Source organism: Galeopterus variegatus, unplaced genomic scaffold, assembly GCF_000696425.1.
Source record: "Galeopterus variegatus unplaced genomic scaffold, G_variegatus-3.0.2 Scaffold3404, whole genome shotgun sequence".
Lineage (NCBI taxonomy): Eukaryota > Metazoa > Chordata > Mammalia > Dermoptera > Cynocephalidae > Galeopterus > Galeopterus variegatus.
In genome coordinates this window covers 52929-68380 of record NW_007729515.1, presented here as the reverse complement: position 1 = coordinate 68380, position 15452 = coordinate 52929, and the positions used below count along the sequence as shown (strand labels likewise).

At 36.7% G+C, this 15452-nt stretch overlaps 1 protein-coding gene across 1 annotated transcript in view; it reads right to left on the bottom strand.

The window, feature by feature from the left end:
- KIN (Kin17 DNA and RNA binding protein) overlaps nt 1–15432 on the bottom strand; it is a 33766-nt gene extending 18334 nt beyond the window's left edge. The window contains exons 1-7 of the mRNA XM_008584913.1: nt 15265–15432; nt 12019–12113; nt 8326–8369; nt 8118–8240; nt 7174–7355; nt 4480–4528; nt 3618–3678 (exon numbers count right to left, since the gene is read on the bottom strand). Coding sequence (XP_008583135.1) covers nt 3618–3678; nt 4480–4528; nt 7174–7355; nt 8118–8240; nt 8326–8369; nt 12019–12113; nt 15265–15378 — 668 coding nt within the window. The 5' untranslated portion in view covers nt 15379–15432. The remainder of the gene's footprint in view (nt 1–3617; nt 3679–4479; nt 4529–7173; nt 7356–8117; nt 8241–8325; nt 8370–12018; nt 12114–15264) is intronic.
- Between the last annotated feature and the right edge of the window lie 20 nt (nt 15433–15452).

Here is a 15452-nt window from a genome sequence, read left to right as displayed (position 1 = left end):
AAAAAAAAAATATAAGTGTTGGCAAGGATGTGGAGAAATTGACCCTTGTGGGGTCAATTACATTGCTGGTAGGAATGGAAAATGTTGCAGTTGCTATAGGAAAACGGTATGACCCTTCTTCAAAAAATTAAACACTGAATAGCCATATTATCTAGTCATTTCACTAATGAGTACATATGCAAAAGAACTGAAAGCAAGAACTTGTAGCAGATATCTATACATCAATGTTCATAGGAGTAGTATTCATAATAGCAAAAGGTGGAAACAAACCAAATGTCCATCAACAGATGAATGAATAAACAAAATGTGGTGTATACATACAATGGGATATTACTCAGCCTTAAAAAGGAAGGAACTTCTGACACATGCTACAACATAGATAAACTTTGAAAACATTACACTAAGTGAAATAAGCTAGACACAAAAGGGTAAATACTGTATGATTCCACTTATGTGAGGTTCCTAGAGTAGTCAAATTCACAGTCAGAAAGTAGAATGGTGGTTACCAGAGGCTGAGGGGAGGGGATATGGGGAGTTATTATTTAATGGGGGCAGAATTTCAGTTTGAGAAAATGAAAAATTTATGAAGATGAATGGTGGTGATGGCTGCCTAACAGTGTTAATCTATTTAATACCTCTGAAATGTACACTTAGAAATGACAAAAATGGTCAATTTTATGTTATGTATACTTTACCATACATACACACAGAGAAACAAAACAAGACTGAATAAATTTTCTATCAAGAAAATGTATTCAGCATTATTACATGCTTAGAATGAGACCGGCAATGGGGATTGAAAAATGACCACAACAACCCAGCAGGATGTCATGCTATAGCGGGAGGACAGACAGGGAAGGGCTTTCCAGGAAGAGGTAACAGCAGATGCACAGGCAAGAAAGGGTGAGGCCCCACCGCACATTCAGGAAACTGCAAACAATTTAACACACTGGAGTGCAAAGGGTCGGAGATATGCCAGATCACCAGGGTCATATGATAGCATGAAAGAAATTAGAAGTCATCTTACAGATGAAACACTGAGAGACTTTAATAAGAGAATAATATGGTGAGATTTGAAGTTTAGAAAGATCCTTCTGCTTGCAAAATTAAGATTCTATCAGAGGGATGAGAGACTGAGACAGGGTTAAGACAGGGTTAAAATCAAGGCAAGAAATGAATATTAACAGGTAGGAAATGGAAGGCAAGCCTTCTAGAACAGACCTAAATTTCTGCTTCCTGTAACTGGAATGAATCCTAGAGCTATCTAAAGAGATACAGAAGTCCCCCCATTGCCTGGGGGGAAGCAGGGATTATTTTTGTGCCTCAGTATAGCCTAAAATGTCCATTCTGATACCTATGCTTCCTGTAACTGGAATGAATCCTAGAGCTATCTAAAGAGATACAGAAGTCCCCCCATTGCTTGGGGGGAAGCAGGGATTATTTTTGTGCCTCAGTATAGCCTAAAATGTCCATTCTGATACCTATGTCATTTAGTTCACTCGAGGCTTTAGATATACAAGAGACACAGATCAAAAGGAGAACAAATCCCAATTTCTATAAAAATGTACCATAATCTCAGAGAAAAATAATTTAGATGAGTCTTTCAATTGTACTATCTGCAACACTATTTACATATTATTATAGATTACTTGAGACAGAAGGCACAGAATTTGGCCAAATAAACTAATATTTTAAATAACAATATCAAAGACTGGCACAGGGGTATAGTAGGCTTAGTAGAATCCTTGGATTCTATATATGTTACCTTATTTGGAAAAAAGATCTGTTCAAATGAGATTAAGTTAAAGATCTTGAGAGGGGGAGATTATGTTGGACTATCTGGGTGGGCCCTAAATGCAATCGCCCCTATTCTTTGAAGAGGGAAACTTGACAGTAGGGGAGAAAGTGATGTGAAGACAGAGCAAAGAGAAGTTTCATGATGCTGATCTTGAAGACTGAGGGACGCAGCACAGGCCAAGGAATGCCAGCAGTCGCCAGAAATTGGATGAGGCAAGGAAGGGATTCCTTCCCAGAGCCTCTGGAGGGAGCGCAGCCCTGCAAATATCTTGATCTCAGCCTAGTAATACTGATTTCAGAACTCGGCGTCTAGATACAGAACACATTTCTGTTGTGATAATGTTACAGCAGGCATAGAAAACTAATATAAGAGTGATCAATTTGGAGGTCACTAGACCCAACCTTAACATTCATCTATACCCAGGAATAACATATAATAAAAGAGAATGAGAGAAATGTATAAGGGATTAAAACTATAAGGAATGTGTGTTATGATATATTTGAGCCTGTCTTCCAGGCCCATATTTGAAAATTCTTTCCAAATGTACCACATGTAGAACCCAATTAGCCAATTTCTTGATATCTAATGTAGGTATTAATTTTGAAATATGACTTTGATCAAAGTTAAGACATTTGGCAAGTCATTTTGAAGCTGATGTACAGTGCTGAATCAGCTGATATAGTGAATTCTCCTAGTCACTTATTCAGTCCTACAAATAAACACTGGACTATAAGTGAACCAAAAAAACTAAAGTTAGATCTTAAATAAATAACATGTGAAATACTAAGTAAAATAGAAAATGTCACTCAGCTTAAAACTAAATTCCAGTAGGTACTGGAACTTGAGTATTTTGTCTTATTAATCTTTTTTAACCTCCATAACAAAACTGAATGCACTGCACATCACAAATACTGAATAAAGATTTGGTGAAAGACTACGTAAGAATTGCAAAAGAAAATGTGAGAAGTGGATAAAACTACCTGACCACATGCTATATCAGGTTTTGGCAAACTGAGGGCCAAATCCAACCTGCCACCTCCTTTTGTGAATAAGATTTTATGGGAACACAGCCACACTCAATTCATTTATGTATGTCTACAGCTGCTTTCTCCCTAAGACAGCAGAGGTAAATGGTTGTGACAAAGGCCTATAACCAAAAGAGCCTGAAATATTTACTATATGTCCCCTCTCAGAAAAAGTCTGCCAACCCCTCTGTACTCTACCATCTAGAAGGGAAGGCAATTATTATTGAGCATGTACTAGTAAATTTATACTGTACTGAGTGCTAAGGAGAGAGGTTGATAATCTAGTCCCTAGTTTCAAAACATCACAATACAGCAGGTAAAACAAAAATTGTAAACCCCAGCTAACATTTAAGCTGTGATACACGAGCCATGATAGGAAATAAACAGCATTACAGTAGTGCAGAAGGAGCCATTAAATGCAGGATTCACAAAGAACTAACAATTCATCCATCTGAAGCATTTAATCAAAATGAGCCTGTCCTCAAAAGACAGAATCATCCCATCACAGGCAAATAAGAACTGCTAAAAAACAAACAAAAAACCCAACCAACCAGCCAACAAAAACTGAAAAAGAAGAAAACTGCAACCAGAAAAAACTCCTCAAAAGACAGAATCATCCCATCACAGGCAAATAAGAACTGCTAAAAAACAAACAAAAACCCAACCAACCAGCCAACAAAAACTGAAAAAGAAGAAAACTGCAACCAGAAAAAACTGATTCACAATACTTTAAAATGAAGTAACCAATATTTCACCCAAATTCTAAAGTTTTACAATACCTGTTAATAGCTCACCTTGATTTGGAAGATGTTGCTCCTGCTGAGCTACATGCTCCTTTATTCAAATTAAATGTAACTAGAAGAAAAAAATTGTTATTCTTTATATACATTTCAGGAAAATTATAATAAAACTTATCAGATAAGATATCACAAGGTATTCACATAGGAATTCATGAACATTTTTAATAAATAAGAGCTAAAATGCTCCTATCTAGGGATCATAAATTCCTGTTACACATCCTAGACTGACACATATGGAGCTGGGAAGGCTCTTACATGTCACATTGCTGTGGCAGACTACACTGGCTGCTTTGCCACTCCATCTCCCTCTTCTTCCTTGCTAACAGTATTCCAGTTTTGTTTAGGCGTTCATATTTCTTGCCCACAGCTCAGGGGACATAACACCATCTTCACCTGTGGGTAAAATCTGGTTATCTAAACCAATCAACACAATCCCAGTGACTGCTTTTAAGATGGGCAGGTAGCAGTTCCAGCCAATGACATTTGAAAGGAAGTCTTTTGGTAGAAGTGTTTTCAAGGAAAAGTTTCCTTGTTCCTAAAAGAACTCCAAGAGAGATGCTATCTGCCATCCTCTGGACAATGCTGGATCCGGATATGGTGGCTGGAGTGCTGGCAGCTACCTTGCATCCATATGGCATCTCTGGGATTCTTATTACAGCACGGTATTTCCTTACTGTTTAGGCTAATTTTAGTCAGTTTTGTAACTTGTAGCTGAAGGCATCCCATTCAATTGATTAGTATTACCTTCTTATGTTATAGATGAGAATAATGCAACCCAGACATGTTGCCAGTTTTTCACAAAAGCAATACAAAAGCACCCACTTTAAAAAAAGAAGAAAAGAAAACTCAAAACTACCTTTCTCTTCATCATTTTCTCTGCTTAATTCTGTAAAAACAGGGACCTCCTAAAAAAAAGAAAAAAGTGTTTGAAGGTTTTGGTTTACAGTGCATTTACTACCAATATTCAATGGGTCTAAATTATGACTTGCTACCTGTGTTGCAAGGCAGCTCTAAGATAGAACTCTAAAATGATTATGATCCTAATTAAGAAATTATATGCATCACAAATATTCTCCAACTGAGAATTAGTCTGAAAAATAAAATAGTTGCTTTTCTGTTCCAAACTTCAGTAATTTACCTACACTTTTATTTCTGTCACAATTTAAACAAGAAACAACAAAAATGTAAGGCAATAAACTTTAGGAATCTTAGCTAGAGGATTACTTTGAAAAGCAAAATCTTTCTATATTGTGGGATAATTCAGTGCAATGATTAAGAGCCTTTGACTAAACTCAAACTAAACTGCATATAAAATCCATCTCTGCAACCTATCAGTTTTGTAATCTCTGTCAATCTCATCATCTCTGTTGAGATTCGATTATTCCATCTTTAAAATAGAGATAATGAACATTCTTAGAGTTGTTATAAGGTTTAAATAGAATAACACATAGAAAATACTTAGCCTAGTGCCTGACATGGTGAGTGTTACATAAATATCAATTGTTGTTTCTACTGATACAAAAGATGTTCTTGAGATCTAGCTGACTATTCTTTTTCCTCAGGTAATGTCCATGTAAGATTTCATACGGCAAGGCAAAAGAACACAATCTGATTTTTAAAATACTGATACAAAAGATGTTCTTGAGATCTAGCTGACTATTCTTTTTCCTCAGGTAATGTCCATATAAGATTTCATACGGCAAGGCAAAAGAACACAATCTGAATTTTAAAATCAATATATTTAAAAGTAGAATAAGGATGTGATAATCAGTAAGGTTTCCCATGCCTATAAAAGATACTATTTATACCTCAAAAGTACAAAATAACTTGAAGGTTTTAGCAGTATTAAGCTAAATGTTACCAAAAACGTTATTCGAAAAAATAAACTTTACTCTGTACAAGATGTAATCCTTCTTAATTTCCACAACAAGAAATTATAATATCTCCTCTACTGAAAATAGAGGGTTAAATTTTTAAAAGGTGAGAGAATTTCAAAAATAAAAAGCTTTTAATCTTAAGCAGGCATTTAAATTTTACAGTTAATAGCAGTTTAACCATTGTTCGTGTTTTAACTTAATGTAGGAAACTCATAAAGATTATGTGAATGTGTGTATTAATCTAAGTAATACTATAATACACACATACACACACTCACTTATCAAGAAGTCCAATTAATATCATATAAAAATTGATTCATAAACTGGTCCTTACCAATGTCTCAAGTCTTATTGCCTACTACTTTCTGTATCACTCTTAATACTAACTGCCTTAAATAAGACACATACAATAATGATCAAAGTAGCTGTCTTCATAAGAGCCATAAACTGAAAACAAGCCAAATGATCCTCAGAAGAAGAAATTGTGTTATATTCATACTATTGGCTACTATACATCAACTGAAAAAAAAAGAGTGAAACACTGATAAGAAAGAATATGGATGAATTGCACAAACATTATGTTTGAGTTAAAGCAGCCAGACACAATAGAGAGCATACTGTAGGATTCTTTTTGTACAAAGTTCAAGAACAGACTAATCAATAATCAATAGTGGTACATCAGAACAGTGGTTACATCTGGGGAATGGGATATTAATTGGGAATGAGGATGAGGGAACCTTCTGGGATATTGGAAATGTTTTATATCTTTATCTGGGTGGTGGTTACACAGGCTATCTATTAATCTTTCTACACACACATATATGAGGGTGCTTCAAAAAGTTCATAGAAAGACTTGCATTATCTTTTAATTCTATCTTCCACAAACTTTTTGAAGTACGCTCATATACCAAAGTTCATTAAGCGTGCATGTGAGATTAATGCACGTCACGCATTTTATCACAGGTATGTTCGAGCTCAGTAAAAGTGTTAAGCCTACTAAATGGCTAGTAGTTTCACATACACACCAGGTTGTACCTTCCTGCCCACACACAACTATTAGAATATAAGCCCCATGAGGGCACGGTTTTTTGTACACTGGGTATCCCCAGTACCTAGAAGAGTCCTGGAACATGGGGCACCGATAAATATTTGTTGAAATAAATGCCTTGATTTAGTTATTCCAACACCTGAAGCCCTTTAGCACACCCTCCCTCCCTCATTCACCTGGCTTTCACCCAGTGATTTTCAAGACTCCTCAGCTCAGTGGTGGTGTCTAACCTGCAAAAGTTCTTTGTCCTCCCAGGCTGGAGTAAATATTGGCCCTCTATGTTTCTACACACTGTGTTTATCTCCAGCATTGCATTAATTACAACATGTTGAAATGATATGTTTGTCAGTCTTCCCATTAGGTATTTCCTGTATTTTAGAAATAAGGAAATTGAAGTTTAGAAAGATCATACAATTATACAAGATCATGAATTTAGTAAGACAGGAATTAGACCAGGGTTTGTCTTGACTCCAAAACCTGTGCGTTGACACCATGCCAGGCTCTTTCTCCTCTTAGCTGAGGAACAACACCTACAAAAACTCGGTTCGATGCTTTCAAAAAAAGTGAGGTTTTTTTGCTTGTTTAGACCTTTTGGTACTGCCTCTCAGACGACATTGCTGCCCACCTGTTCCTTCCCTTCCAGGCCTCTTCTCACTTGTTCTTCAATAAATTTCGCAGTTTTTTCTTCATCATCAAGGTCCTGCTTCTTCTTTTTCTCTAGTTCCAGTTGCCGGCGGATAGTTTCTGGGTCCCTGTCTATGTACTGAATATACCAGCCTTTTGGCGTCTCATCCACTTTGCACAAGCCTTAAAAAAAGACACCATAGATTTGCATAAAATCAAAGCAAATGAAAATATGTGTTCCATCTCTGCACATTTACTCAAATACTCAAACACATTCAAATACACAAATTAATGCAGCACATGAATTTTTCTTATTTACACTTAATGAGATTTAGATATTTTCTTTATCCTTTTAAACCAAAAAAAAATACTATTCTGATTTTTATATAGCTAGGTTTAGGCAACATATTTAAACAAGGGAAACACATTGAAAATATTACCTTGCTATATAATACTATATATTACAGTAATTATTCAACCATGTCTAAGTATTTAGTATCCAATGAGTAAATTATACTGTTAACTTAAAGCAGAAATTATTCCCCTAAAGCAGAACAATGACACAAATTTTTGCCTCTTTTCTTCTCCTAAACTTCTCATCATATGCAGATTAGAAATGAGAAAAGAAAAAGCAACTTAAAAAAAAAATCACCTTAAGAGACAGGATGAGTTTCCTAGAGTAAAAAATATGGGGAGTAAGGGGTTGGAAGAGATTGCTAATAACAACCTAAATAAGAGGATGTTTTGCACTATCCAAAGAACAATTCCAGATATTTACATTCAACTGTAATACACCAAATCAATCATGGAATAGTATGTCCCTCTCCTCCAGCTTTGTAATTGCCTTACACATCCTCTGTTCTGTGAATTTAGATAGAAATTGACAATTCTCTTTCCCATCAATGGAGCCATATAGTAACTATTCAAATAATCTCTCATTCTTACCTTCTCTGCCCAGCCACTTAGTAAAATCAGTGAGAGTTTCCCACTGAGTAGCATTCATATGGATATGTTCTCGATGGCTGATATACTCATTGTAGACAATGTTGTTGTGGACTCTCTTAGTGCCTAAGAACGAAACAGGACACTGTTGATCCTGAGAAGGATCATAAGATCATAAAGTTATTATGTGCACCATACTTGAGATGTTTACCAAAGCGTCTCCTGAGAAGTTCTAGAAAGTCATTTCGGAATTCCCTAATAAAGAAAAAAAGGAAAGCATTAGGTAATTGCTACAAATATATAGCATCATCATCCTGAAATTAAGTGATCACAGTTTTAATGCCCAAATGATATATGAAACATCTATGTGAATATCTGTTACGATCCTTTAAAAACTAAACAAGGAAAGAACCCTAAAACATTACTGCTTTTAAGGATTAAGATTAAAGTCAGTTTGGGGTTGAAACTTTTCATCTTGGTAAAAGCAGCCACAGCAAAAGTTACCACATATGATGGTACATCAAAAAGTTCATGGAAAGATTCATATTACCTTTTTCTTTTTGTATTTTTCCATGACTTTTTGAAGTACTCTTATATCTTTGGAGAGGGTCCTTCACAAAGTCTCTTAGTGCTATTCAACGTGGAATAATAACCCCATTATATCTCTGATAACTGCCCTTATTCCACAAGAAACTGGCACTTAATGTGTCCCTCTGAACTGGGTACACTGTGTTAAGTGCTAGATAAACACAAATGAATAAAACATAAATCCTGACCTTCGAGGCAGTTACAATGTAGCCAAACTAGTCATAACAGAAATTAGACTGAAAAAAGAGATGTAACAAAACTATCACAGAAAGAGTTGAGGGAGATGCTCAGAGGTGATTTCAACATTGGTAGTGAAGTAGAAACAGGGCTCTGACAGGTGCTGAGGAAGAGAAGACCATTCCTAGCTGGTACAGAGACATAAAAGCATCACATATTTGAGAAATGACATTCAACCTAATTTGGCTAAAGTTTAGGGAAGATAAAAATGTGAGTGAGAATGGGAGTAGAACAGAATAATAAAGGAACAACGTGGCTGGAAAATAAAAATAATAAAGTTTGGACTAATTTTTTGAAGTACCTTGAATGTCATGCTAATGCAGGGTTTTATGCAGGCAATGGAAAAGGACTAAGTAATTTAGTTTGGAAATTAATGTGTTAAAATCCATGATTTATAAAGATAATCTTGAAGAATGGTAGAGAACAGTAATTCTCAAACTGTGGTCCCCAGACCAGCAGCATCAGCATCACTTGGGAACTTGATAGAAATGCAAAATCTCCAGCCCCACCTAAATCTACTGAATCAGAACAAGGGTGTGGGGCCTGCCACTCTGGTAACAAGCCTTCTAGGTGCTTCTGACACACACAATGGCTGTGAAGCCCTGGCATAAAACGCGTACAGAGGAGGCTGAAGCTGTGCGCTGAGAGACTAGTGAGGAAGTCATTGACGTATTTTAGGTGAGAGATGCTGAGAACTATTACCAGGGCAGCAAGAGTGAAAAGAACATAAATTTAAAGGACATTATAAAAGAGAAGTGACAAGAGAGAATTCCAAGAGGACTCGAGGTTTGGTATACAGCTATTAGCCAACACAGGATAAGAAGCAGGCGTGGTGGAGAGAATACTGAGCTCAGCTTTAGAAATGTTGACTTTGAGATAGCCTTCAGGATTATGGATTAAAAATGTCCAGGAAAAAAAAGCTGTAACTCAAGACAGATGTTAGAAATGCACATCAAGATGTAGGAGCCATCCATACATAAAGGTAACAGTTAAAAAAGAACAATGTGACTCATGGAGATGGTGTCGGATGAGAAGTCAAGTGGGCACACAGAAGAACTTTCCTGTATTTGAGGAGCTGGGAGAGGAAAAGAGTTAATGAAGAAAGCAAGCACAAAGGGAGTAGAAATAGGAAACCCATAAAAGTGCACAAAATAGAGAGGTGTTTCATTTAAGAGGTAAGAACATCACCCCCTGAAGGAAGATCGAGGAAGATGAAGTGGCAAAAAGGCACAAGTGACTCTTTGAGAGACTGTAGGAGCAGACGTCAGCTTGCAGTGGACCAGGAGTGAATGGGGGTAGGAAGGAAGGTGCTGAGTGTGGACGGCTCTTGCCAGAGTGGCGCTGCCCAAAGTGTGGTATTCAAGATGGCTTTAGGTGGTTCACAGATAAGCAATTCTGCCTTTGTCACTGTGTCATTTGCTCTGATGGTATAAAAGCAATGGAGGGTAAACCTGCTGGCAGCTTAGCACACAAGTCAAAGCAGTGAGCAGAGACACCAAACGGCACTACAGTCAAAGCATTCTTCCCCTCCAGGCACTCGCAGGAAAAACTAATGCGAGTTTCATCTAGAATGTCCTTGATAAAGCAGAAAAACTTAAGTATTGTGTTAAATCCAAACCCTTACATGCACACCTTTCTAATGGTCTGTGTGAGAATTCAAATGAGAAGGAGGAATACCCACATCTGCTGCGGCATAGCAGCTGTCCTGAGAAAAGCACTTGTGTGACTCAGCTGTGAGCCAACATATCTCTTTCACAGGACATCATTTTTATTTGAAGGAACAAATGACATATAAACTACCATTATTCCAATTTGGGTATTTGGCATGCATTTTCTCAAAAATAAACAGTAAGCCTGTCACGTCAAGGAAAACAACTGACAGTATTTGTTGCCAATTATAAATTTGAGCTTTCAAACAAGAATCTACCACTGTGGGTTTGACACACTTACCAATACTTAAAGATGTTTCTGTTGACATCAGTGTTGACATTAATGAATGTGATTTCATGACCTTGTATGATAAAATGTGTCTCCATTTGGAAGATTTGTGTAACTCAGTGAACCACTATTTTTCAAATGACCAATACATGATGTTAAAAAAATCACGCATGGGTACAAGATCACTCAGAGTAAAAGATAACCAATGAATTTTAATGTAACAGAGTACAAAAAGTTCACTGATCTGGCTTCAGATTCCACATTGCAACTAATCTTAAAGAATTTGCCACACACTGTGTTTTGATGTAGTATCAAAGAAGAATATCCAAAGTTATCCAAAAAGACTAAAATACTCCCCCTCTTCCAACTACCTATCTATGTGAAGGCTGGACTTTCTTTTTGTGCTCCAGTCAAAACAACATTTCACAACAGAGATGTGAAAATACAACTGTCTTCTATCAAGTGAGACACTGAAAGATGTGCAAAAATGCAAAACAATTCATGTTTTTTGAATTGGAAAATAGTTATTTTTCATTAAAAATGTTATTTATTTTAACATGTAATAAGTGTATTATTATTTTTAAATAAACTAATAAATACATTTTTAAAAAATAAAGAGATGGGTAGAAGCAAGACCAAATATTAATAGTAATGATAATAATTAACAACTAATCTTAATAAGTACAGGACATTCTTCTAAGCATTTTAAAATTATTAACTCATTTATCTTCATATACACCCTATAAAGGATCAACAATACTTGGAAGAGGGTGCTTTTTTCAGTGCCATTTTACAGATGAGGAGACTAAAGCCCAAAAAAGCTTAAGTCACCCAGAGGCACACAGCTACAAAGTGGAGGATTTAGGTTCAGGCAGTCTGACTGCAGAACCTGTATTCTTAGCCACAACTGTGTTAGAATGAAAGGGAGTTTCATATATTTGAAATGGAAGAAAGGAAAAACTAAATTGTGAAAAACACTTTGTAACAATTTCATACAATGATAAATTTTCAAAAGCTAAAAACTGAGCATAGAGAGAATACAGCTATCATGTTAACATATAAAATATTAAAATATTAAGCATCTATTAAATGTCCAACTGAATAAAGCTTAGGAGATAGAGATGTTCCTTGAGTTACTTACTCTGAAAAATAATCCATAAACTGCTGAGGATTTTCTGAAGCCAGCAATAGCTGTCTCTGATGAGATTCAGACATACAATGACACTTAAAGCCATTCTACAAAAAATGTAAAGGTAGTAGTTAAATTCTGATTTAGGGCATCAAAATGGGCTCTAAATAGAAGTATTTAATTAAACCCTAAAAATCTGCTCTTTGATGATAAATTGTAAAAAATAATCAAATCACTAGCTATAACTACACAATCAGGCTTTTAAAAAATTTTTTATGGAGTTGAGTTTTGCAACTCTGCTAATCAAGGAATAATCCTTGAGATCAAAGAGACAGAAAAATAGTGCTGTAGAAAACAGACATGAATAAGAAACATTACTGGGTACAGTAATGGACGAGTGATTTCATTTTTTTGGACATGACTTAACCAATTCGTATTGAGCACTTACTTCATAGAGAGTGTTATTCAAGTGCTTGGAGGAATAAAATGAAGTAAAATGGGTCATTAGTGAATTTCCACCACAGAAACTATTTTCATTCACTTTCCTCTATTTCAGATTATTATGTAAAATACATTGTTGCATATTACACAAGCCTTGTTAAACCTATTAAATCTGTACTTTCTTAAGATGATTGTAAAAAACATACAGGTTTTGACTTAGTATCTATTTCTTCTACTTAATATTTGAACCTAATTCTTCACTAGTAATAGAAATAAAAAATGTCTCTCTCTGGCATTTCCTGTCTCAGTGAACAGCACTATCTTATACCCAATCACCCAAGCCAGGAAACTGTACAGCATCCTAGATTCCTTCTTCTTTTACAATCATTTTATTACTAAGTCTATTCAGCTTCCTAATAACTCAGATCCAGTCCCGCTGCTCAATCCCATTGCCACTGTCTAGATTACAACAGTAAGTCCTGCTTGGGGTAGTTTCCTCATCATTGGTCACTCACAGACCATCTACAAAATTTCTGCCTCATCTGCGAACTACCTGTAAGATTCATAGTTATTATTTAAAAGGAAAAATTGTATCAGTCTCATAAACAAAAAAAAAGTATCACTTTCAATAAATTAAAAAATAAATCGATAAAATGATAACAAAGTGATGTTATTAAATTCTAGAAACCCAAAGGGGTGGGTCAGGCGGTGGGGGAGGGAAATACCCTGGCTCAAAACTTCCTCCCATCTTCCAATATTGGGAGATAGAAGACAAGGGAGGGAACTTGTAGGGGTCGTCAACTTCCCCCTCGCCCAGGTTGTCCCCCGAGGTAGGAAAGGGCAATACAAAGATCTGAGGGCAAATAGGCCCCGAACCACAAGAGCCTTACTCCGAAAACTGACAATTTTAAAGGAAAGAATTAATCATTTAGTTGTTTCCCATAAGAACTGCATTTCGTGATAACATTTAAGGATAACCAAATAGCTTTAGTTGATGAGTGAAAGCTTGTTTTCACAAAAGAATGGCAGCCAATATGAATGCAGAAAGAATCAGAATAATAACCACTTTGCAACTCCTAACGAAATAACTGTCTGAGGCAAGGTTACTAAAACACATAGGTAAAAGGTTAATGGGAAGCTAGATATATGGGCATGGTTTCAAAGCATTACCCCTCTAGTTACTTGCTCTCACAAGGGGGAAAACATTACTGTCTAATATTACTTTATGGGCTGTAACCTTTAGTCAATCATCTTAGCACTACCAGACATTATGGGCTTCCTTATGTGAGGCAATATGAAGGACAGGAGATCACCTATACTCCTCACCCAAATCTTTAACCTGAACGTAATCAAGACTGTCAATCTAATTTCCGATTGACAGAAACTACAAGAGTTAGAGTAAGAAGGCGAAAGACAACCAAAAGGAAACAATTCCACGTAGTGGGAATGCTAAAGGACAAATGACTGGCCTAGTCTATTCAACAAGTCAATGTTAAGAAACAAAGGGTGGGAGGGAGAGTGGGTTCTATTCCAAATTTAGAATTTAGAGAGAATTAAACTCAGAGAAAATTTAAAGTCCCAATAACCAGAGCACAGGGGATTTTTAGGGCAGTGAAACTATTCTGTAAGATACCAGATGGTGGATAAATGTCATTATACATTTGTCAAAACCCACAGAATGTACAACACCAAGAGTGAACCCTAATATAAACTATGGACTTGGGTTGATACTGATGTGTCAATGTAGGCTCATCTATTGCAATAAATGTCCCACTCTGCTGCAGGATAGTGACAATGGGGTTGGCTGTATACTTAAAAAAAAAAAAAGTCTATCTAAAAAAAGTCCGAATAACCAATCCAATTCATGGCGCTTGACTGAATCTTGATTTGAAAAAACTTCTTGAAAAAACACTTGGGGGGCAACTGAATAAGTGTGAATGTGGTGTGTGTATTAGATTATAAAGAGAATTTTGTTACGTTGAGGACATATATTGTGGTTATGTAGAAAAGTATCTTGATATTTTAGAGATGCATATTTAAGTAGAGGTGAAATATCCTGATTTTTGTCATTTACTTTAAAATATTTCTTAAAAAAGTAAATATGGCAAAATATTTAAAGTGTTAAATCTGAGTGTTATGGACTGCATGTTTGTATCATCCCAAAATTCATATGTTGATACCCTTACCCCAGTGGGACGACATGAGGAGGTGGTGCCTTTGGGAGGTAACTAGGTTTAGATGAGGTCATGAGGGTAGAGTCCACATTACGGGATTAATGCTCTTATAAGAAGAGAAAGAGACTAGAGCTTGCTCTCTCTGCCTTGTGGGGACACAGGGAGAAGGCAGCTGTCTGCAGACCAGAAAGAGGGCCCTCACCAGAATCTGACAATGCCAGCTCCCTGATTTTGGACTTCCCAGACTCCAGAACTGTGAAAAATAAATCAATAAACCACTCAGTCTATGGTATTCTGCTATAGCAGCTCAAGCAGGCTAAGACACTGGGTGGTGAATACAGTATATGGATGTCCATTACACTAGACTCTAGTTTTCTGTGTAAGAATTTCACCCTGACTTAAATAGAAAGAGAAATGAAAGAGAATAACTGTATTAATGTTATTCAATATGAGTCCCACCTAAAATATTTCATCCCTCACTTGCAGAAACACTGGATTATATTATTCCAATTGCTTCAGTGCTCTTTCACTCCTACCCAACCTGATCTCTAGAGACCCGCGCCCTTAGCCCCAGCGTCAGCGTCTTAATCCCGGATTAACAGCGGGGCCCTCCTGGGAGACGCGGCATCCCGGGCCCACTTACCTCGTCCCGGCACTGCTTCTGGCACATCTGGCAATACCACCGCAGCTTCTGAAGCCCCTTGGATTTGATCCTGTTGGCGATGGCCTTGGGGGTAAGAAAATCTGACTTGCCCATCGCGACTACCGTAGCAATCACTTTCTTAGGCCCACAACCGAGCCAACCGGAAGGGGAACTGCACTGGCGGGGGT